The 22,351-nt window shown below is 39.6% G+C and overlaps 1 protein-coding gene, 1 long non-coding RNA gene and 1 pseudogene across 3 annotated transcripts in view; 2 read left to right on the top strand and 1 right to left on the bottom strand.

The window, feature by feature from the left end:
- Positions 1–22,351, bottom strand: part of LOC145716169 (uncharacterized) — a 65,455-nt gene that overhangs the window by 5,299 nt on the left and 37,805 nt on the right. The gene's annotated exons all lie outside the window — the stretch shown is intronic.
- The window catches only part of BBOX1 (gamma-butyrobetaine hydroxylase 1), a 60,730-nt gene that overhangs the window by 6,789 nt on the left and 31,590 nt on the right, over positions 1–22,351 (top strand). For both annotated transcript variants that reach the window (XM_081798438.1, XM_081798439.1), the window contains exons 2-4: positions 2,588–2,841; positions 4,337–4,451; positions 19,895–20,093. In XM_081798438.1, the coding sequence (XP_081654564.1) occupies positions 2,623–2,841; positions 4,337–4,451; positions 19,895–20,093 (533 nt within the window). In that variant the 5' untranslated portion in view covers positions 2,588–2,622. The remainder of the gene's footprint in view (positions 1–2,587; positions 2,842–4,336; positions 4,452–19,894; positions 20,094–22,351) is intronic.
- Positions 17,971–18,118, top strand: LOC115940519 (U2 spliceosomal RNA; annotated as a pseudogene).

The raw sequence follows: 22,351 nt of genomic DNA, 5'->3' as shown, positions 1-22,351 counted from the left end.
CTATTTGTCCCCAGCCTTATTTTCTTGTTTACTTTCATAATTATCTCACTTTTTTCTTGAACTCTGGAGCTTCATGGTGAAATCTGAATTTTCTGATACAGCATTTCAGGCAAAATGAAGATGCTTAGTATTATTTGAATAGGTTTAACTTTATATATAAGGAGAAATGAAGAGAACTATTTTCTGTATTTAAGTATGATTGTCTACCACTGTAATAAAAGCATGCCTTATATCACTTGGTCAAGGACAGCAAATTCTTGCCTGTGGGCTGAGTATGGCCTTCAGCCTGCTTTCTCCAGCCTGTGAGGTAAGACTACTTTTTACATTCTTACAAAAATTTTTAAAAAATTAAAAAGAATATGTGCTAGGGACTCTAGATAGCCTGGAAAGCCAAAAATATATACCGTCTGCCCTTTTATAGGAAATATGTGTCAACCCTGACTTAGATAAAGAGTTACTACAGTTCTCCTTTTTGCCCTTCTGTACCATGTTATTTAAGGATCTGGTTAGATTATTCTATATTTACTGGAATCATCACTGTCCTCTGAAACCACACATAGAAAAAACCTGCCAGCTTCCCCTTCTCCCATCAGGGAAATTAAGCACCCTACCCATTCCTCATTGAAACTTATGTTTGAACTTTCTGAGGGCCCCTTAGTCGAAATCTATGAGGTATACACCCAAGTTTGAACTAATAATATTTCCGATGATTTTTCTAAATAGTAGTGCTGCCCTGTTTCTATATAAATTATTAAGAAAAAAAAATGGATGAGAGTTCCTGAGTAGGCATCACCATGAAGCCCTGTGAACTGTGTTTCTCTTTTATCATTAGGTAACTTCAGTGTGGTTGAGCTAACTGGAGAAAGCAATCTTTTCTTGTCTTGGCCCGGCTTCATAACCTCACTAAATAATCCAAGTTAATGATTTGAGGAAGTATATGTAAAACAATCACCTAAAAGTTGTTTTATTTTAATGTAGTGTAAAGTATTTTTGAAAGTTATGTTAATGGTACATAAAGTCTTCCTGTCTGTAAGTTCAAGGAAGACAGGGAGCTGCTTTGTCCTGCTTGTCATTGAACCCTCCAGTGTCTACTGCAGTGCCTAATACACAGAAGGAATTTGTTTAGCAGTCACTGTGTGTGTTGGGGGGGGGGGCGCGCACACGCATGCATGGGCGCATATGTATGTGTGCACGTGCACACGTGTGCGTCCCTCCCCTTCATCCCAAGACAGTGAGGTCTTGTTTCTATCATCACATGTCACCTTCTGTTAATGAGCTAATCATTACATGGAACAGGTTAAGAAGTTCTACTTCTAAAAAAAAAAAAAAAAGAAGTTCTACTTCTTCCACATAAATTCTACATTTTCCAGCTAAGTTCTACTTCTTCAATCTAAGTTTAGAGTCCTGGCAAACTATACATGAAAAAAGTGAGATTTAGAACATTGACACAATTTCAGAAGACCCCCCCCCCATGTACTCATTAATGGAATCATAATCAACACTGAGGTGTTCAGTCTGTAATACCTTGTGCCTCTCTTTTCACTTGATTTCCTTTCTTATAAATACTTCATGCCCTCAAAATTTGGTGTGTTTTTTTTTTTTAAAGATTTTATTTATTTATGTGAGAGAGAGAATGAGAGAGAGAGAGAGCATGAGGGGGGGAGGGTCAGAGGGAGAAGCAGACTCCCTGCCGAGCAGGGAGCCCGACACGGGACTCGATCCCGGGACTCCAGGATCATGACCTGAGCCGAAGGCAGTCGCTTAACCAACTGAGCCACCCAGGCGCCCATGGTGTGTTTCTTAATAAAAAGAATTCATTATTCCTAAGTAAGGTGAAGGTTCATGAAAATACTCAGTGAAGGTTTAAATTAAATGAACCACAATATCGAGGCACACTCTTAATAGATAACTATTTTCTGTTTTAATAAACAGAAAATCCCAGAGAACAAATCAAGCAAGACAAGAATGGGAAGCTTGCAGAGCCTGGGAACTTTTATACGGCATTTAGAAAATGAATTGTATCAGTAAAAAAGTAAATGATAGAATAGAAATAGCACAATGTACTGGATTATAGTACCTCTTAAAATAAATAAATTGCATTAAAATTTCCCTCAGTAAAACAAGTTACTAATTTAGTGCCATAAAAACATTTTTTTTCCCAAAAGGCACATGCAGCTGGATGTCAGTTAAAATAGCACAGCTATCATTAGTGATACTTTTAATTTGTGGAGCATTTTTCTCCCTTAAAAAACTTTCAGAGCTTTTATGCCAACATAATTATAAAGTGCCCATGTCATTGGTTCTGAACTGGTTATCTAAAATTTCTGGAAAAAAACAAAGAATTCTTTTCATCCGGATCCTGATTCAGCATGTTTATCTTATTTACTTTTAGTCACCGTGTTTCTATTTACAGCATATGAAATACTCTCACCAGAACAAAGGTCCCAGTGCTGATAGGCAAACCTCAAACTCTGGCAGCCGAGCGAACGGCAGGAGCCAGAGTCCGCTTGGATTGTTCACAGGCTTAGAAGTCAAGTTCAGACTTGATCTGCCTGAGATTCCTTTCAACCAGGATTTGTCATAGCAGGTAGCTGACAAGATTTCCCTGCGAGGACCGGCAACATGCACTGTGCCATCCAAAATGCAGTGGTGCTAGATGGGGCTCATTTGATGCAGATCTTCTGGCATGACGGCTCAGAGTCTCTCTACCCAGCTGTATGGCTGAGAGACAATTGCCCGTGCTCCGATTGCTACCTGGATTCTGCAAAAGCGCGGAAACTTCTCATCGAAGCTCTTGATGTGAACATCGGTATTAAAAGCTTGACGTTTGACAGAAAAAAGGTAATCCGCTCTCAATGATCTCTCCTTTCTCTCCCAAGTTCAATGAAGGGGCTGGTCTCCGATAACTTACACAATGAATTACTTTTCATTTGATCGTATGTATAGCTATATCTGGAAGCACATGTGCTTCGTGGCTTGGTGCCAAGTAAGCATGCTCAGTGAGTGGGAGCTTCTGTTATTGTTACTGCTATTTTTATTACTTCTATTTTGAAGAAAAATTGCAGTATTGCTCATTATTCCTTCAGTACGTGGACAGCCTTGAAGACACAGGTGATTTCTATAATAAAAAGAATGCTTCTGGGCCTCAGTTTACTCACCTGTAAAATAGGGATACTCATAGAACTTGTTCGTAGAGATGACGTGAGGATTCAGTGAGATAATATGGGTAAAATGTTCAACATGGTGTCTGGCATGTGGTGAGCACTCAGAAACGTGTATTGATTAATGTATTTTTAGTCAAATGCAAGGCTTGTTCTAGGATTCCCAAAAACATAGCTCTCAAAACTACAAACTGGATGCGGCCACCAGCCTGCGTTTCTCTCTTCCAGATTCACTAGGATAGTTATCAGAAGAGCAAGTGTGACCAGCGAGGTCATGGCTCTCCCCTCTTCTTGTCTTCACCAGGACTCAAGGACTTTACTCCCAGGGTTCATGGCTTGCGAGCTGTGGTGACCTTAGAATTGTTATTCACTCTTACGTCCCTCACTTGAAAAACATGAATACCAGCAGTACCTTCTTTCTAGACTTGTATGAGGACTAGATGAGTTATGTCTGCTGTGCTCGTTACACAGGATGCACTCCAAGTGCTGCTGTCATTGTTACTTATTATGATGACCATCTGTCTCATCATCATCATTCCTAGTTCTGATCCTCTTGGAAGGAATACTAAATCCAGTGATACCTGAATTTAAGTCATCACAGAAAGTTTGGAAACAACAGGTTTAGAGGACATAGAACAAGAAAAGAACTTCCGATCTAGCCAGCTTTTATTTCTTGTGTGATATTTAAGGGACCTCAGACCACAGATGTATCCCCTTGGCCTTCAGTTTTCTTGTTTTCCAAAAGTGTATTCTATGCCTGTGAGTACATAAGTGAAAATAAGATAAAATAAAAATAAAAGACTAAGGGCTAATTGGATCCCCTGAATATCTTAGATTGACATTCAAAAACAGAGCAATACTATGGGCGCCTGGGTGGCCCAGCTGTTAAGCGTCTGCCTTCGGCTCAGGTCATGGTCCCAGGGTCCTGGGATCGAGTCCCGCATCGGGCTCCCTGCTCAGCGGGGAGCCTGCTTCTCCCTCTCCCACTCCCCCTGCTTGTATTCCCTCTCTTGCTGTGTCTCTCTCTATCAAATAAATAAATAAAATCTTTAAAAAACCCCAAAACCAAAAAACAAAACAAAACAAAAAGCAATAATAAACCAAAGTACATAGACGCATACTATACATATACATAATATAAATATACATATGATATTTGCTTTCTGTGTTACAAGGTTTGTATCACGTGGCCAAATGAGCATTACAGCGAATTTGAAGCTGACTGGCTGAAGAAAAGATGCTTTTCACAGCAGGCCAGAGAAAAACTCCAAAGAGAGTTATTTTTGCCAGGTAACCTTGCCGTGGTCGTCAATGTCTTTTAAAACTTGTATGGTAAGAAATTTGCTCAGAGAAGCAAATTCAAACCCTTGTGCTTTGGTTAAAACCTTATTGTAATTTATGCGGTATGTTTAATGATTTACCAACACGGATCATTTGGGTAGAGATGAAAGGAAATATAGAGGAGTTCTAGACATTCTAAAGAGCCAGGAAGAGAAAAAAGTGCAGCAAACTTGTAGCCTTGTCATCTACCACGAATCCTGGCACACCAGATACTCCCTAAGTGACCGCTGCAAAGGAGTAGGGCGAATGAGGCGGACTTCTTAATTTTATCTAAAGCCACAACAACACAAAATCAACAAAGCAGGAATTCCTAACCTGGTATCCACAAATAAAATTATGTGATCCCCGAACCCCATGGGATGGTATACGCGGCATTGAGTGAGCACGGGGAGTGTGTGTGTGAGTGCATGTGTGCATGTGTGTGCATAGCACGTTTGTGTGGAGAGAGATTAATGGGTCTCAAGAAAATCTGTAACTACAAAAATGTTCAGAAAATCTGCAGTAGTTGGATTTGGTGGAAAAAGACTCTATTCTTGAGCTGAGAGACAGAATAAAAGAAATACTTAATACAGGTAAAAAGTTAATTATTGACTCTGTGTAACTTGAACATTTGTATCATAAGACTATGTGGGTCAAAAGCAAATTCTAAAAATATCATGATTCTTACGTGTTTACCAGAATTTTGACTTCTACACACACATTAACAAGGCAAGTCTCCCTGAACTTTCTTTTCCACTGTTGACCAGATATACTGGACCAGACTTGTTAAATTCTAGAACACCCCTTCTGAGGATTCTGTGTCACACACCAAGATAGAGATTTCACCTACTCCTTTCAGATCTGAAATTCTCAAACATGTATAGTCAGTGGTTTTAAATGCTAGTTTCCTGGGTATGGAGATGTTACTAATTAATTAGCTTGAACCACACAGCTCCCCTTTGTCCTATGGTTATCAACAGATAGGCATGATATTGTCCTCTTCCCGTTTAGGCACAGGCCGTGTTGTCAAGAACTAGGTTCCTCTATATCCTTAGTCTCATCATTCTGACAACGGACAAGGTTTTGCTCTAGTGCTTTCTGTCTAAACTGCCAGGAATCCACTTTCTTCTTTACCTAGCTAGCTGGTGGAATCCAGATGGGCATCCAGGGGAAGATGTTTATCCTGCCCTTCCCCAGAGAGTGTACTGTTAGATTCTTCAAGGAGTCTCCAGTTACATAACTGAGTAGCAACTGTCTGGGTCAAATAGCTGTTTCACGAATGTATTATTATTTTTTATTTATTTTAGATTTCTTCTGGTACTCAAAATATTTTTCCTTAACTCTGCCCTAATTTTGTAATCCTGTTGGATTTTGCTTTCATTTCCTTCAAGTTCTTCTTTTGATTACTTCAGGGAACAAAAGCCAACTTTTTATTATTACAGCTTAAGCTTTTAAGCATTGTAAAAAGATACAGCCACCCTCCTCCATTAATATTTCTTGACGAATGCAGTTTTATAGCTTACATTTCTCAGTACTATCAGGCAGTAGCAAAAGGGAAATGATACTACACTCAGTTAAGTAGTGGAAAAAAACAGTCACACGGACAGGCTGCGGTCATGAATAATATAAGGAGACCTGGCTGCTATTTTGACACTGGAAAATACTTTAATGGTTTAAAACAAGATCAGATTTTCAAAATATATTCTCAAGCTGTGCAGTTGGTGGGGTAAAGGAGAAAGCAACAGGCCATTTTTGGAGTATTGCTTCTATGGCTTTTTGCCTGCAGAATTTGACACCTTATTGTCCTCCCGTCGCATATTTTCAAACATTTATACTCCAGAACATGCAAACAAACTCAGTTACATTTGTGAAGGGATTTTGTTTTTTGTCCTCAGTGGCCACGTTGCCTTTACTGCTCTTTCCTTAGAGTGAGGAAAAACTTAAAATCTGGCATCAAGATGCAGACCACTTTTCCTTGATCTTCCCTTGACACTAGCTGTCGAACTCAAAAATGAAAAGACATATGATGATCAGCCAGAAAAAGACTCTTGTCCATGGACAGCCACAGCTGGAAGGAAAGACATGGATAATAGTCATTCCCTCATAAATTTCTATTCAGTTGCACATATATTGGGCATCTATTTTGTGCCAGAAATTCTAAGGAAATACCAAGTTAAAAAAAGACACAGATTCTGTCCTCGAGCATTTATCATGTCTAAGAGGGGGACCCGAGCCATGAAAACAAATAAGTATAATATTTTATTTTAAGTGCATGAAAGCATGCAGAGAAGGTTAATTATAACAAAGAGAAAGGAATCTGAAGAGACAAGAAAATAATCTTCAGAAGCCAGGTGATACTGTGAGCTGGATTTTGAAGAAACAGTTTGTTAGGCAAAGATAGTGAGGAAATTCTCAACAGAGGAAAGGGCATGAAGAAAATCATGGATGTATAAAATAGGAGGGTAGGCTTGGAAACTGCAATTTGTTTAATACCGGTGAAGTTAAAATTGTTAAGGCAACAGAGAAGAAGGAAGGGGCCAAACCATGAAGCGACTTCATGCCCTACTAAGGAGCTCCGTCCAAAACCCTGTGGCAAGGACATTTTCTCAACATAGAGCTCAGGTATGTTCCCTTCCATTTGTTTTCCATGCTGATTCTCTTCCTATAGGACCAAAGAAATGAGTTCAATATCTTTATAAGTTTAAGAAGGATGCTTTAGTTTCTTTCGAATGCATTTTTCATCTTCAGAGTTATATCGTTCTGATTTTGACCAGATGCATATAATTTCTCAAATGCTTACAAGCTTGTGAATATCTTCTTGGCTTCCTCTTTCTCTGGTTGCATTCTCCCCTGCCCCAGTAGGTCCCTTTGGTTCTTGGTTTGTATTTATTTTCCAAAAGAGATTGGAGTGATCGGATCTGTGTTGGAAATTCTTGGTAATGGTCATCTGTATTGGATGGGCTGACGTGGGGAGTGGGACAGGGAAGAGGGTGACCGTAGCATGGCCTAGAAATAGTCCTACAAGAGGCATTGAGAACATAAGCTAGGGAAGTAGCAGAGATGATGGGGAAGAATTTGTATTCAAAGAAACAATATTGGCCTGTAGGATAGGAGGTTGCTGGCCTTGTTCTCTATTCTCCACCAATTTAAAAGCTGACTGTTGAAGCCTAGCATGTAAATGTTTCCAAACATATGAATGAAAATTGGAAACTCTAATAAAACATTGGAAATATGAAGAATTTTATTAATGTAATTATATTTTAGCTTCCATGTCAAATTGGAATGATTATACTCTCATTTTTGTGCTTAACTTTGAGATGCAAAATTCCCAAAATATAATTGATAGGACTGAAATGGGAAAAATCCATATATAGTTTGATCTTATATATAGGAACCTAAATATTTGTTCTTTTTATTAACATTCAGTGTCAGAATGAATGTTCATTTTCCTCTCTCTTTGAATTGGTACTACAATATTTGTATACTATTCTCTGACTTTAATAATATTTGTTATTTCAAATTGAGGTTTAAAAGATTGTAATTTGAAGAAAATCTTTTTTCCATGGAAGCAGTCTACTCACTTTTCTCAGCAGTCCAGAGATTGAAAACATTGCATAGTCAGAAAAGAACATTTCCCCTCAATTCGATATAGCAGAGCAAATCTTCACCTGCCTATTTAATTGGATTACCACCCATCATTTCATAGCTATAAACCCCTCTTTTGTTTCAAGAAGCACATGACACAAGAGGGAGTCAAAACTCTCATGTAACTGTCAGGGCCCTCTAAAATTTCTGTGCCTCTCACATAGCAGAGGGGTGGGGGGAGGGAAGCAGAGTTCCCCCTTTCTTGCCATGCATTTCCTTGAAAATGAAAATTTTTATTATGGCACGAAGAACAGGGTTGGTCTGGTGCAGAGGCTATGTTTACAGAAATTTGTCAAAAAAAGCAAAAAATCACTATTTTTTTAATTAGCAAGTAATGAACACAATAAGTATGTCTAACTCCAACTGATAATTCACCCATGTCTCTAAGCCTTGCTCCACACTTCACCCATTCTTGAACCCCCAGAGGTGGGAGTCTGCAGTGCAAGTCAGGCATGGAGTGAGGGTATTTGCTTCATATATTACTTGGTAATTATAAAAAGGGCTGGGAGCTTATTTTTTTTCAGGCTGCCTCTGAGTTCCCCAACTGGATCAGGGCTGCCAGGTCCTTATGGCTTTGGAACAGCTCTGTGAAAACAGCTGCATCAGGGGAGCCTGGGTGGCTTAGTCGGTTGAGTGTCCAACTCTTGATTTCAGGCTCAGGCCGTGGTCTTGGGGCTGTGGGGTTCCTCGCTTAGTCGGGAGTCTGCTGGAGATTCTCCCTCTGCCCCTTCCCTGGCTCATGTGCTCTCTTTCTCTCTGATAAATAAAGAAATCTTTTAAAAAAACAAAAACAAAACAACCCACTGCCTCAGAACAATCTAGCCACCGTGTCATGTACCCAAATGTATTGCCTTCCCAAGAAAGACCTAGTCAACATCCCTTGCTTGCCATTATCCAGGCTCACACTCTGATGCACAGGTGGGAGATTAGCTCCAAGTCTTCGTGTGTTTAAGAAGCAAGTCTCTGTTCTGTTTTGCCTATTCTATCTGAAATGGACCTACTGAGTTCCAGAGAAATGTCCTTGGGGTTTTGATGAAATGAATACAGGTATCTTCAATGTCTGTGAGTTGACAGATGTGTATTTTGCTTCATTTTTCCTCTGTGCCATATTGATGTCTTCCAATGTGCCCTATTTTTTTCTGAATTACCTGTCATTTATTAGTCAATGTCTGCGTTGTACTTGACAAACCTGGGCATAATAGCTAAAGAGTGTAACGTCCCTACATGGGATGGAGCCTCCCTTGTCCTGTCGGTGAGCCCAAGGTGGGAGACTCACAGCTTGAGAAGAGTCCTGCAGTGCCTTCTATGCAGCAGATGCCACTGACCTGGAGGTCGTTCCCACACTCATCTGCCTAGTTTGGGATCACTTCTAACTTTAGGTAAAATCCGCTTCCTTTCATGCTTTCTTATCTCCATCCGTACTTCCAGCAAGAAAACACATGACCACATTCTGAGAGATAAATATTAAAGAGAAGTCTATTTTACAACTGGATACATGACAGAAATGCAGAAAGAAAAAGAAAAAAAAAGCATGTATCTTCTTTTATTCCTTTTAAGAATTCTTAGATAAGAAACATTAATTAAATTCTTTTTAAGAAATGATTTTTTAATTAAAAAATGATTTCTTAATAACTTCATAAAACAAAGTATCGTTGCATCATCCAATGTTAATGCTAAACAGGACCTTGAAAAGCTGGTGTCTTTAAAAGTCTTGAAAAAGTCTGAGGATATTTTTGAGAACCTAAAGCAAATGTATCTTAAGGAAGAATTATTGCAGAATGTTTCTTTTTCATATTTTCTCAGTATATTTACCACATCCAAAACTAAGGAAAATATACTAACGTTTTTTACTCTTAGAAAAGTAATTTTCTGTTATTATGCCAAAGTATATTTATTTTTTTCTTTTCTTTTGTTTTCTCTTCTTTTCTTTTCTTTCTTTTCCTTTTCTTTTATTTTTTCCCCCCCAAAGAGAATAAAAGTAGAATGGGCTTTCTTCAATGAGTGAAAAGCTTGTTTCTCACAAACTAGTCTTGCTTTTTCTTTCAGCCTGGGAATGAATTTTATAGCATAAGGCAGCTGGATTGTAAATTTTGAATTTATAAATTTAGAAAATTCCAAATGGTGTCAATTTCAAGAAGTAAAATTGGGTTGCTTTATATGCTGACTTCATTTTTACCAACCCTACACATGAGTTATATATTTAACCTGTCATCTTTGCTAGGGCCTACACACCAGGAGATTCACCAGTCAAAAAAAAAAAAAAAAATGGAGGACGACTGATTTAAAAACTGTTACTTCTCACTTCTGATTTCACTTTGCTTCTTCAAGATGGCAGAGCATTGAAATACACAACTTTAGTTCCAGGATAATAGATATCTTCATTATACTTAAATTTCTTCCTTAAAATTCCAACCCCAAACTTTCAAATGTGCCCATGGAAAAAAATTGATTAATTTTTTTTCAATGTTTCTATCCCTTAGGGGAAAAAAAAGGTTAAAACAAATGATGTTGCTATTTACACATTCTGTTGATTTGCCTAATTTCTAATTTAGCAAATTAAAAAAAATAATTTAAGCTCTACTCCATTCAGTGGATTCACTAACTTTATTATTTTTCTCAAAATTTTGTATTCTTCTCAATCTGCAACTTTGCTCTTAATCAAAAGAACAATATAGCACTAAAATCAGAGTGCTCTTGACCCTAGGCCTTGTTAGGTCTGCGATTTTGAGCAACTTATTTTTCTATACCCCAAAATCTTTATCTGTATGATAGAGATAGCACCTAATTACCTTTAAGTAGTGTCAGGTTGGGTAAAAAGCACTGTTGCACTATACGTATAAACTCACTTCATCTTTACACCACTCCCTCGAAAGCACTATAAATAACCAGAGAACAGCCCTGAGCTGTTCTTGAACAGTGTATCAGTTTACAAAAAAAATTAAACTTAAAATTAAAAATGCAGAATTCTATTAGTGAAATTCTTTCTCCTTTACTCCCACTGGCTGTCAGGCTTCTATGCACAGGGCCTGCTTGTCCAAAGACTGATATTCAACAGGTTATAGGGAGAAACGATTATATGGGTTGTCCCTCTTGCCAACAACTTAGCTGGAGCTTTTTATCATCTCATATCTAGATTACTGAAATAACATGGCCTCTGTTCCCACCCGCCTGGCACAACCCTGCAGGGTAATCTTCCTGATGCCCACCTTGATCTCTCTTCCCCTTTGCTCTGCTGTCTCACTGTGGCATGATAAAGTCCTAAGTCTTCACTGGAGCTTTCTAATCATCCCACAGCCTGGTGCCCCTTCCATGAACATGTAGACTTGTTATGGAATGAGAACAGGCTTTGGAGTCAGCAGAGCTGGCTTTGGCTCTCTGCTCTGTGAACTTGACTTAGTTTCATAAATGATCTGAACCTCACCTTCTCCATATGTAAAAAAAGGCAGTGCCTCTCAGTTTTGGAACGTGAAGAGTAAATGATAAAGTACTTGCTCCCTTTTTCCTCCAATTTAGACAGCCATGAACGTAGATGAACATAGGAGCAGAGGCATATCAAAGAGTATTCGGGCAAGGACAGAAGGAGAAATAAACAACAGTGACATGACAATATCTTATGCTTGGGTTCCCCTTACGTGGAGAATAATCATGTTCTATTCCTGACTAAAAACATGAGAGTGGCTTGGAGGTGAACTGTCGCCATGAAAAGGATTTTAATCGCTCAGACACTGGCTTGAAGTCTGGACCAAAATTTCACCTGCCTGGCAGATAGTTTCATTTAAATAAATTTAAGGAAGTCAGTGAAAGGGCTGGTCAACTATGAACCTAATTCCAATCAGGGATATAGAAATGTTTGCTGAGACTGGGGTGATCAGCAAACTCTGGGGAAAATGACTGTGTTATCTATTAGCTAAGGATTGCTACAGATGAGTATACCAACCATCAGCTGACATATTTTTCACGTACAAGCTAAATACTTCAATGAAAAAATCCCTGACCCAAACTAGCTACAAGCTCATGATCACATAAAAGCTGATAATCTCAGTAACAAAGATAAAGGGAAGCTATCGAAAGAGAATGGTGTGCTCATGCAAGAAGGAAGTGCAGAGTCTCTAAGCTCTAACTTTAATAGAGCATAATAGAAGTTTCTAGCCCAGAATAAATTCATCAAGCCAAATATACAATGGACAACCAAAAGGGGATTTATAAAGTGATTTGTTTGGAGCAATTTTTTTTTAAAAAATGAGGAAACCAGAGGAAAGACAGCCCCCCTGATGGGAACAGATGATTTTAGGGAATCCTGTTCCACTCTTTCCCATCTTAGTTGATACGATTCCTTCTCTCTGGCGGCAGGATCATCCTTGACTCCTCTTTATCTCTTTTACTACACATCCAGTGTATCAACAAAATCTACTAGCCCTATTAGCAAAATAATCTAGAATCCATCCACATCTTATTACCTCCACCACCAATCTCTGTCTGAACTACCATGTCATTCACACTCTTCTTCTTCCACCTCTTCTCCTACTCCTTCGCCAATCTTCTTCTTCACATTTTAAAAGCATTGCTCTATGTCAGGCACTGAGCTCAGCACCTAATATTTATTGCTCTATTTAATCCTAGCAACAACCTCATAATAGCATTACATTATAACTATTTTACACATGATAAAAATTAAGTAAGTAGTCCAAAATCAAAGAGACAATACATAGCGAAGCCAAGATTTGACTAAAGAGTATCTGCTCTATTAAATACCATTCTATCACTCTCACCTCTTCTAGGTGGTTGCTGCGATTTGTGTGGGCTTCTGTCTCTGTGTCAATGCAATTATTGCCCTGAATGGTCATTGTGTGTTTGACTGTCTTCCCCAGTCTGAGGAATAACTAATATTAGTAAAGGTGTCATTTATTGAGTACCTACCATGCACTGTGAATTTATTCAGCAAATATTTAAGTGTCTTCTATGTGCTAGAACAGGCAGTCTTCTAGGTGTTGGGGATGAGGTGGTGAACAAAACAGAAAGACTCTATCTATAGGGAGTTTACATTCTATTAGAGAAAGAGATCAATAAATTAAAAATATATACATATATATATGCACACACCATATATAATATATATAAATTTACAAGTACATCTACAGCACATCAAGTGCCATAAGGAAGGACATGGACACAGGCAGGTTGGTGGATGTGGTGGAGGAAATGTATAGAAGTTCCCTTCTGAGTCCTTCTATTTTTCCACGGAAATAAGAGGCAAAGCTGTCAGCTGAGTATAAGGAGGAGGAGGAGGTGGAAGGTTTGAGGACAGAGAATGTGAGAAATGGTCAGCTGGTAAGAGAGAATTAAGCAGACATTAGTAGACATGCAATAAGATCAGTTATCATGGTGTGTTTTCCTTCAGTCATGTCCAGCTGCTCCGGTTCACATGCAGATTTAATCAGGTATGCTGTGTTAAATTGCTTACAGGTAGCGTATCATTTAAATTTCATAACAACCCTGAAAGTCATTTTCATCCTGTATTTTCTGAATGAAGTAACTGAACTGTGAGAGTGTATCACTTTCTGACGTTCTTGCAGATGGGAAGTATCAGAATTCAGGTTTGAATCCAGATCTGTCACCCTCAAACCTTGAGTTATTAACTTTGACACAATGTGTGACACAATCAAATTGGACCTGCATCCCCATCTCCACACATGCTTCACACATTCTCAATGAACTACCTTCAGAAATGACGACGTGACTGATAGACAATTTTTATACATTTTCACTGATTGAAAAGTTAATCTGAGTCAACAGAGTTGAGACAGCCAAAAAAGATTAATTAGGTTTAGGTTGCATGAACGAAAATGTGGTAGTGAGCCTACCATGCAGGCATGGGCCAGACCACATCTATAGTATTATGTCTGGTTCAAGACATCATTGCTGTTAGAGAGTATCAGCAGACTTGAACACATCATACAATGAAGAGCAGAGAGCCTAGGGCAGGGATTGGAAGCCATAAGACATGAAAAACATGGGGAATAAAAAGGCTATTTGGACTTAGAAAGAAAAACAGCACAGTTGCTGTGCTTATATGCATCTCCAAGACTGTCATATTCTATGGGATTATGGAGCACAGAATTAGGGCCTAAAAGAAAGGTGACAGAGGTAGATTGTATCTTAGCATAAGGAGGAAGCTTATGAAAACTGGAGCTTTCTGGAACCAATAAGGGCTGCTCCATAGGAAGATGTGTGCAGTGTACATAATTGAAAGTGACCAAGAGGGTTTTCCATAACCTTTACATGGATATCCTAGGGGACAGTCACAGCAAGAACAGAAGGTAAAACTGAATTTTCTATTTGCCCTGAAACTCTAAGGAAGTCTGAGATAATCGTCTCCCTTTCTGACACCTTACGTGATTGTTTTCCTTCAACATATGCTTTTTTTCTGTAAACTGTAATCAAATTATTTGTGTGGTTTCCCAGCTCTGACGAGCACTAGCTGTGTGATTCTACACAAATTATCTAAGATCCTAGGCCTGTCTCCTAATTTATAAAATGGGAACAATACTAGGACCTCTGTTACGTGGTTGTTGTGAGGATTACATGAATTAATCCATATTAGGTGCTCAGAAGAGCACCTAGAATCCTAAGTGCTCCATAAATGTTAGCTCTCCGTTTTCAAGAACTCACCACACCCTGCCTTTTCATGTCCCTGCCTTGTTTTATCGTGTGTTCTTGGATTCTCCAACAAGAAGGTCACTGTTGTCATAGGGCTGAGCATATAGAATATACCAAGTACCTAATAGTCCAAAAATTTCATTTCATTTCAAGCAACATAAACTTGTGTAGAAGTGTGTTTTATACATCCTTGGGGAGACTTTTTGAGTTTGGTGGGATTATCACCTAGGGAAAAGGTTTTATAGATTTCTCCATCTTTTAAAATACTAAAGAGTGTTCAGACACAATCTCATCTTTCAGGGTGTGCCTCCAGTCTCTAGTCCCCATTAGAAAATAAGCGAAGATTTGTTTAGGATACAGACATACTAGTTTTCTGGAAATCTACTGCTTGCCAGCCTTGGGCTCTATGCTGGAGGGTGGAGGGAGAAGGGGGCAGTAGAGGTGAGGAATTAAAGATATGTGATATGCTCTCCGTCCCTTGCAAGGAACTTGTAATCTAGTGGAAGAAAGAGAGATAAATCCTGCCTGACCGACCCTTGTTAACTTTTACACTTCATCTGCTACCCTCCTCTTTGCCTGGGTTCTAGCCCTAGAAACTTTGAGCTCCCCCAACAAGATGAGAGATTCTCCCTCTTCCTACTGTCTCTCTGCCGAGACACTCTTCTCCCTGCCCTTTGCGTCTTTGCCTTCTCTCACCCACTGGCGTCTGGCTTCAGTAGTGTCTCTTTAGCTAGATAGTTCTTAACTGCGATGTGTAAATATGTTCCCCATCTGGCTCCCAATAATTGTTTGCAGAGGCACCCCATTTGTTACCTCCAGAGCACTTGCTACAATGTTCATTCTTATGTATTTACTTGTTTGCTTCCTTGCTTATTCATTTTTCCCTTCACAAAACAGATGTGTGATCACATCATTTTTATTCACGAATGTGATCTCTTTTGAATAGCAAGGCTTTCCACAAGTATGTGTTGAAAAAGTGCAAGATCATTTCAGCACAATGTGGCAAGCGCTGAGGCTGAGGTGTGTTTCAGTGCCGGGGGACCACAGAAGATAGCCATCTAGCTCAGTCTTATAGACCCTAAAGGAGGGCATTACAGAGGCTGGCCGTGCCCCCTCCCCCCACCGCCCCCACAGCCCTGCAGTACTCTTCCCATGCATGCCAGCCACTTTCTAGCACAGACTGCCACTCGGCTGAAGGGGTTTCTCTGCCTTGGTCTCCACAAGTGCCTAGAGAAGCGGCCAAAGAAAGGTAGGCATGGGTGGCATGTGCACCCCAGCTTCCTTGCCCTGGGTGGGACAACCCTGAAGTATAGTCTACAGTATTGCCATAAGGCCCAGTGGTTCATTTAACCAGTCATTAAAATGATTTCCAGAGGCTTCCTTCCCTGTCTTACTTCCCCACCTCCTATTAGTTCTCCCAGGGATCCCTCCTTAATACATGGCTTGCATTCAGATCCTCATCTCAGGTCAGCTTCTGGAAGATCTCAGTCTAAGAGAGAGCAGTGATCAGATTCTTGAGACATGTCAAATTCACTAGACAAGAAGTTAAAGAATATCCAGAGAGGCAGGATCGCCTTAGCCCAGGGAAGAGACTCAAAGCCCTATTTACACCCAGGTACGTTTCCTCTACAAGGGTCAGATTTTGGCTTTGTCTGGGCCCTGCTAAGTATTCACTGGAAGAGACAGTAAGTGATTGGCTGATCTGAAGCACATGAGACTTGGTATTTCAGAGCCAAGAACAGTTCAGTGCAGGTGGACGGAAGGTTCTAAACTCAAAATAACACATTGCAACCCAGGATGCTGCACTCAGGAATCTTTAACCAAAGAGCTTCTTTGTGTCTTTTCCTTTTTTGAAATACAACTCAAGATCCAGGAATGTGATGCCTAACCCCGAAAAGGAAATCTTGTACAAACAGTTCCTTGAAAGCCAGCATGTAGCATGTTCATAAATTTTATGATGTGTGAAGCACATGTTCAAGGAAGTATTTATTAGTAGGCCATAAGTTAAATTAGAAAGGGTGGTTCATGCCTTAAATATTCCGTCATTTTCCATACTGTTTATGTCTCCAGACCCAAGTGTGAAATTTAAATTTGCTTTTAATGTATTCACCTGACAAATGATTTACTCTAGTCAAACATGTTTTCTCTTGAGTCCATGGTAGTTCTGTTCTGTGATTGGGGGAGACTGGGGAGGTGCTTCTAAATTGCTTTTTCAATGTTGAAGTTTCTGTGCAGATATCATGAAATGATTTTACTGGTGGATTTATTGAAACTTAGTTTATTTCTCCCCACAAATTGGAATATTTTATATTGTGGATGTTATGATGAGTTTAGAAACTGGGTAGTCACAGTGCTATCTCGGAAAGTCACTTGTAACATAACTGAGTGTATGAGTGGCTCATATTAGGACACAGGTTCTATAATGAGCTCTGGCCCTTGGTTGCTGATTTTTGTCAAGTCCTTGCCAGGGCATGCCAGAATGAGAGCTGGAGTTGGAAAACAGTGAACTTTACAGAACTTAAAAGGCATTGTAACCGCCCTCTGATAGTAAAATCCTGTAAATCTGAGATTACTTATAGTAGAGACTACACTGTGTGTAGTACTGAGAGCCTTGGTTTATATTGGAGTCTCAGCATGAACATGGTTAATTTTACACATGTAACGAGTAACAGACTTATTGAAAGAACCTAACTCATTCTGTGTTTTTAGAACGAAAAACAGTGTGTGTGCCCATGTGTGTGCGTGTGTGCATATATATAATGGGAAAATGACTCATGTGGAAAAAAAAACTCATTAAAACATGCTATAAATGTATATAGATGTATATGGTATGTGCCCTAAGGAGGCCCTCCTTAAATCCACAAAGTAGTCAAAATATGAACTCGAAGTTTTTAAAACATTTACATCTTGGAAAATGTTTTTGCAATCTCTGTGTATTCTATTTCCCTGACACATGGTCACTGACACTCTCTGGAAAGTGATAATGGCCCTAAGTTAAAGCAAACCGACCTGGACCTGAAATACACTGGCATAAATTAAGAAGAGAAGCTCGCTGATTTTTAAGCCTTGGTTCATTTCACAAAAGGTGGACAGCAATGTCACTGTAAATGAAACCTACTCCACGTTTTTTCTGCATCTAAAATCCTGACTAGGAGCCAAGGTTTATCTTTAATTTTTTTTTGATTCCATTGTTTCTTGGCCTTTTGGCTAAGATCAAGTGTAATAATTTTTTTTTAAATTCCAGTATAATTAACACACAGTGTTATATTCAAGATTTATCTTTAAACACCCCTGCTTGAACAAGTTCGGACAAAGTGGTCCTAAGTGTAACTTGCTTTGCTTTCTTTTTTTATCTAGTAGATTTCCTTTGTAAGGGACAGAATAAGAAATGGACATTCAGACATAGGGCATAAAAACACATGTGACAACAGTATTTCAAGGCATCACCTGTTTATGTGTAGTTGTCAAAATTATAGACTTTGGAATCGGTTGCCTGGATTTGACTAACTAGCTCTGCAAATCATTAGCTCTGCATGATTTGGATCTCTCTTCCTCCCTTCTTCATAACTTGGGAATGCTGAAAGCATCTATTTTTTATTGTGGACATTAAAAGAAATAACATATGGAAAGCACCTCGCACTGTGCCTACCATCTAGAAAGGACTCAGCAAATACTGGCTATTACTATAGGTGGTTGGAAGAACAGTTGTCTACCGTGTGCCAAGCACTATTCTAGGCTCTTTGCATGGTCAACAAATGACCTGCATGGCAAATATAATTGTGGCTATTTTATAAATTAAAAGATGGAGGCTCAGAAAAGACACCAAGAAACTAGCTGGTAAGATGCAGGACAATGATTGAAACCCAGGCCCTGTGCCTCCATTCTTTACCCTATTCATATCCTGTTTCATACAGTACTAGCTGCATGTGGCTGATTAGCTGGTGGGAGAGCAGGAGGTGGCCTCCTCAACCTGCAGGCACTTTTTCACTTCTAAGGCTATTATCTGACTCCTGAGAAATCTCCGTTTCTGCAGAAACAGCCATGATTTCCAGTCTACAACAACTACACAGGAACATTGATCCAGTCCTCATTCTTAAACTGTGGGCTTGGGGCTGTTTTCCATAACATGATGTATATTCCCCCGTTTGAGAAGTGAGGCATGGCTCAGGATGATACTGAGATCATAAGATCTCGTTCTGTCACTTGTTGGGAAGGTTTGCCTTCCTAAGGCAGATTCTTTCTTCCAAAACTGAAGAAATCAAATGGATTAGATCGAGTTAGGTCTCTCCTGAATGCAGTTGTTAATATCTGAGTTATTTCCCTTGGCAAAATGACATCTCTGTGTTCTGCCTCCTTTGGGAGAGCCTGATTTGCAAAGCAAATTATTTTTTCCATTTGATTTCCTTTCTGTTTCTTCAAGTACACTTTTTTCATGAGCAGTTGATCATGAGGAATCAGAAAGCTAATGAAGGCATTTGATTTTATCTACTGTGTGTTGTCATCAAAGGATCTATGCAAAATGCATTTTTTATGCATCCCAGGACCACACCTTTCATCTTTTCTTCCCCATGGACAGTTTTTGTTGACTCCAAAGAATGATTTGACCTCAGAGAAAGCTTCTTATCAGGTGAAATAAGAGGAAGGAGGAGCTGTACCGACCAAGGCAAACACTCCTCCCACCTCTAAGAATGTGCATATGCTGTTCTAAGTCCATCATTCAGATTTTATCATCTATTTGGAGTTGAGCAATGTAACACGGCCATTAAAACACACAGGGTCTCAGTGGAGATGTTTCTAAGCAGAGTCCAGGCAAAGAAGCCCTAAGGACGTACAGATCAAGAGCTATCCATGAGCTAAACATTCTCTCGACAAATAAGGTCTAGTGAATACCTGTCATGGGTCAGGCAGTGGTAGGCAGGAGGTATATAGTAGATTGGCATGGCCCCAGGGAAGAAAATCTAGTGGCTTGGGCAATTCGAATGTGACTGAAATTTTGTAAATCCCATGATAAATCAAAGGTCAACTTCAATGAACTAGTCCCTTCTCAGAGGTTCTCATTTTATATAAAAGCAACGTAATCCCATCTGGTTTCTTCTTTTTCTTATTCACAGAATGTCAGTACTGGGGCACAGAGCTCCAGCTACCTACACTGGATTTTGAAGATGTTTTAAAAAATGATGAACATGCCTACAAGTGGCTCTCCAGCCTCAAGAAAGTAGGCATAGTACGACTCACAGGAGCATCTGACAAACGAGGACAAGTTTTAAAACTTGGGAAAAGGATTGGTTTCCTTTATCTCACATTTTATGGGTGAGTCACCAAATAGTTTATATTCTGCCATTATATATAAAGTTTGATATATTTCCCAGAAGGGAGACACTTATGATTGGAGATACAAAATTTCCATAATGCCCTGAGCAGGAAGTCAAATGGGAAGACATGCCTAAAATCCCTAACTGGGATTTTAAAGGATTCTAAAAGCCCAAGGGCATCAGACATCAAAGACAGGATAGTTATAGAGGGTGTGTTAGTTTGCTAGGGCTGCCATAACAGAGTACCATAGAGTTTGGGTGGCTTAAACAACAGAAATTCATTTCCTCAGACTTCTGAAAACCAGAAGTCCAAGGTGAAGGTGGTTGCAGGTTTGGTTTCCGGTGAGAGCTCTCTTCCTGACTTGGAGATGGGTTCTCATATGGCCTTTCCTCTCTGCCCCTGCACTGCTGGTGTCTCCTCCTCTTCTTATAAGGGCTCCAGTCCTATTGGAGAAGGGCCCCACCCTTACGATTTCATTTAACCTTAATCACCTTCTTAAAGGCTCCATCTCCAAATGCAGTCACACTGATGGTAAGGGCTTCATCACTTGATTTTGGGGAGAGCGCCATTCAGTTCACAGCAGGTAGGATGGAAGACTGTTTCTCCAAGACTTTTATAAATGCTGAAGTTCATTAAAGTTTTACCGCCCAAGACTTGGCGCAAAATAAAGTAGGGCCCTGGGGAAGTGAAACCAGCCCCCAGATGTGTTAAAAAAGATAAAACTAACATGCAGAAAATTAGGTCTATGCACTTTGGCAAGTAACAGGAAATGTATCTGATTTTAACTTTGGAACAAGAAGCTGTTTGCATAAGAATTGCCTGGGAGGTAACATTCATTATGGATAATGAAACACTAACAACAGGAAATACTTATTTGGAAGTGGGGAATATGACTGTATTTCTAATCTTAGGGTGAACCTTTCATGCGGGACGTATACAATGATTCTTGGGCTCACGGAGCAGAGGGCATTGGGAGTGAAAATGACCTTTAAAATCCAAATGTTGCAAAACAGGTAGCACACAAGCTGTATTCAGATATGTTTTGGTTGGCCCACAGGATGTTGAAAGAAAATAGAATTAGTTGTCAACACTTAAAAACTGGGAGATTTTACATTAAATATGGGTCTGACTTTTCTTGAAAAATCAAATCTGGCAACAACTGAGACTAAATCCCTGCGTGCCAGGAACCTGCTTGATGTAAGCGGAGGCTGCCCCTTGAAGAGAGCATGTTCTCAGGCTCCAGTTGCTCAAATTGTGCCCCCACCACCCCCCAGACCTGCAAGGGCCCTGCCTGCCCTTGAGTTTGCCACCCCTAATCTAGAGTAAGACCCTGTCTGTAGATAAACAGAGGATCAAAAATAACTAATCTCTTGCCCCCAATGATTTGATCAAGTTTATTCATGGCAGAAGACTCTATCATGTGTAGGCTTAGATGACCCAGCCCCCACCCCCACCCCAAGAACTTACTGCTACCATTAGCACACTGTGTCCTACATAATTTTTATCTCCCCTACATCTGCAAGAATTTAAGCTGTTTTGGGGCACCTGGGTGGTTCAGTTGGTCAAGCAGCTGACTCTTGATTTTGATTCAGGTGATGATCTCAGGGTCATGAGTGTGCTTGAGATTCTCTCTGTCCCTCTGCCCCTCCCCCCACTCATGTGTGCGCACTTGCACGTGCCTATTCTCTCTCTCTCTCTAAAATAAATAAGCCTTTAAAAAAATTTAAGCTGTTTTAGAGATTATATCAGTAACAACAGACAAAACAAAGAGTTGGAAAAAGACTCGAAATTATTAAGAGCCTCAATCTATTTGTTCTTTAATGTTCACAATTTTCTGAAATAGGTAATTTCCCCCAGTTCGCTGATAAGGAATCTGAAGCCCAGAGAATTAAACTATAACCCAAGTTTTCACGGGTAGTAGAAAAGGAACCAGAGTTAGAATCCGGGTCTGTTTTATCCACGGGCTTCCTAATCCACGTCACTATCAATGATATTAAGGAAGAACATGGAAAGGATGCTTTTAGGCACCAGAAATAAAGAGAATACTTCAAAATAAATCTCTTCTATATTCTTCTACTTAGTTTTTATTTGCTGACAACAGACTTTTTGTATCTATGCAACAAATGTCACAATTTCACAACAGCAGCCAAATTTGGGGGGCTCTTTGTTATAGTTTCCTAATGCTCACCCCCACCCATCATATTTAGGGTCAGATTCTTAGTCCTGATTTATGACTTGCATTTTGTTTTGTTTTG

This window comes from Leptonychotes weddellii, chromosome 11, assembly GCF_054177405.1.
Source record: "Leptonychotes weddellii isolate Sample4059 chromosome 11, ASM5417740v2, whole genome shotgun sequence".
Classification (NCBI taxonomy): Eukaryota; Metazoa; Chordata; class Mammalia; order Carnivora; family Phocidae; genus Leptonychotes; species Leptonychotes weddellii.
Note: the sequence above shows the minus strand (reverse complement) of the source record. Positions and strands in the feature narration are given on the sequence as shown.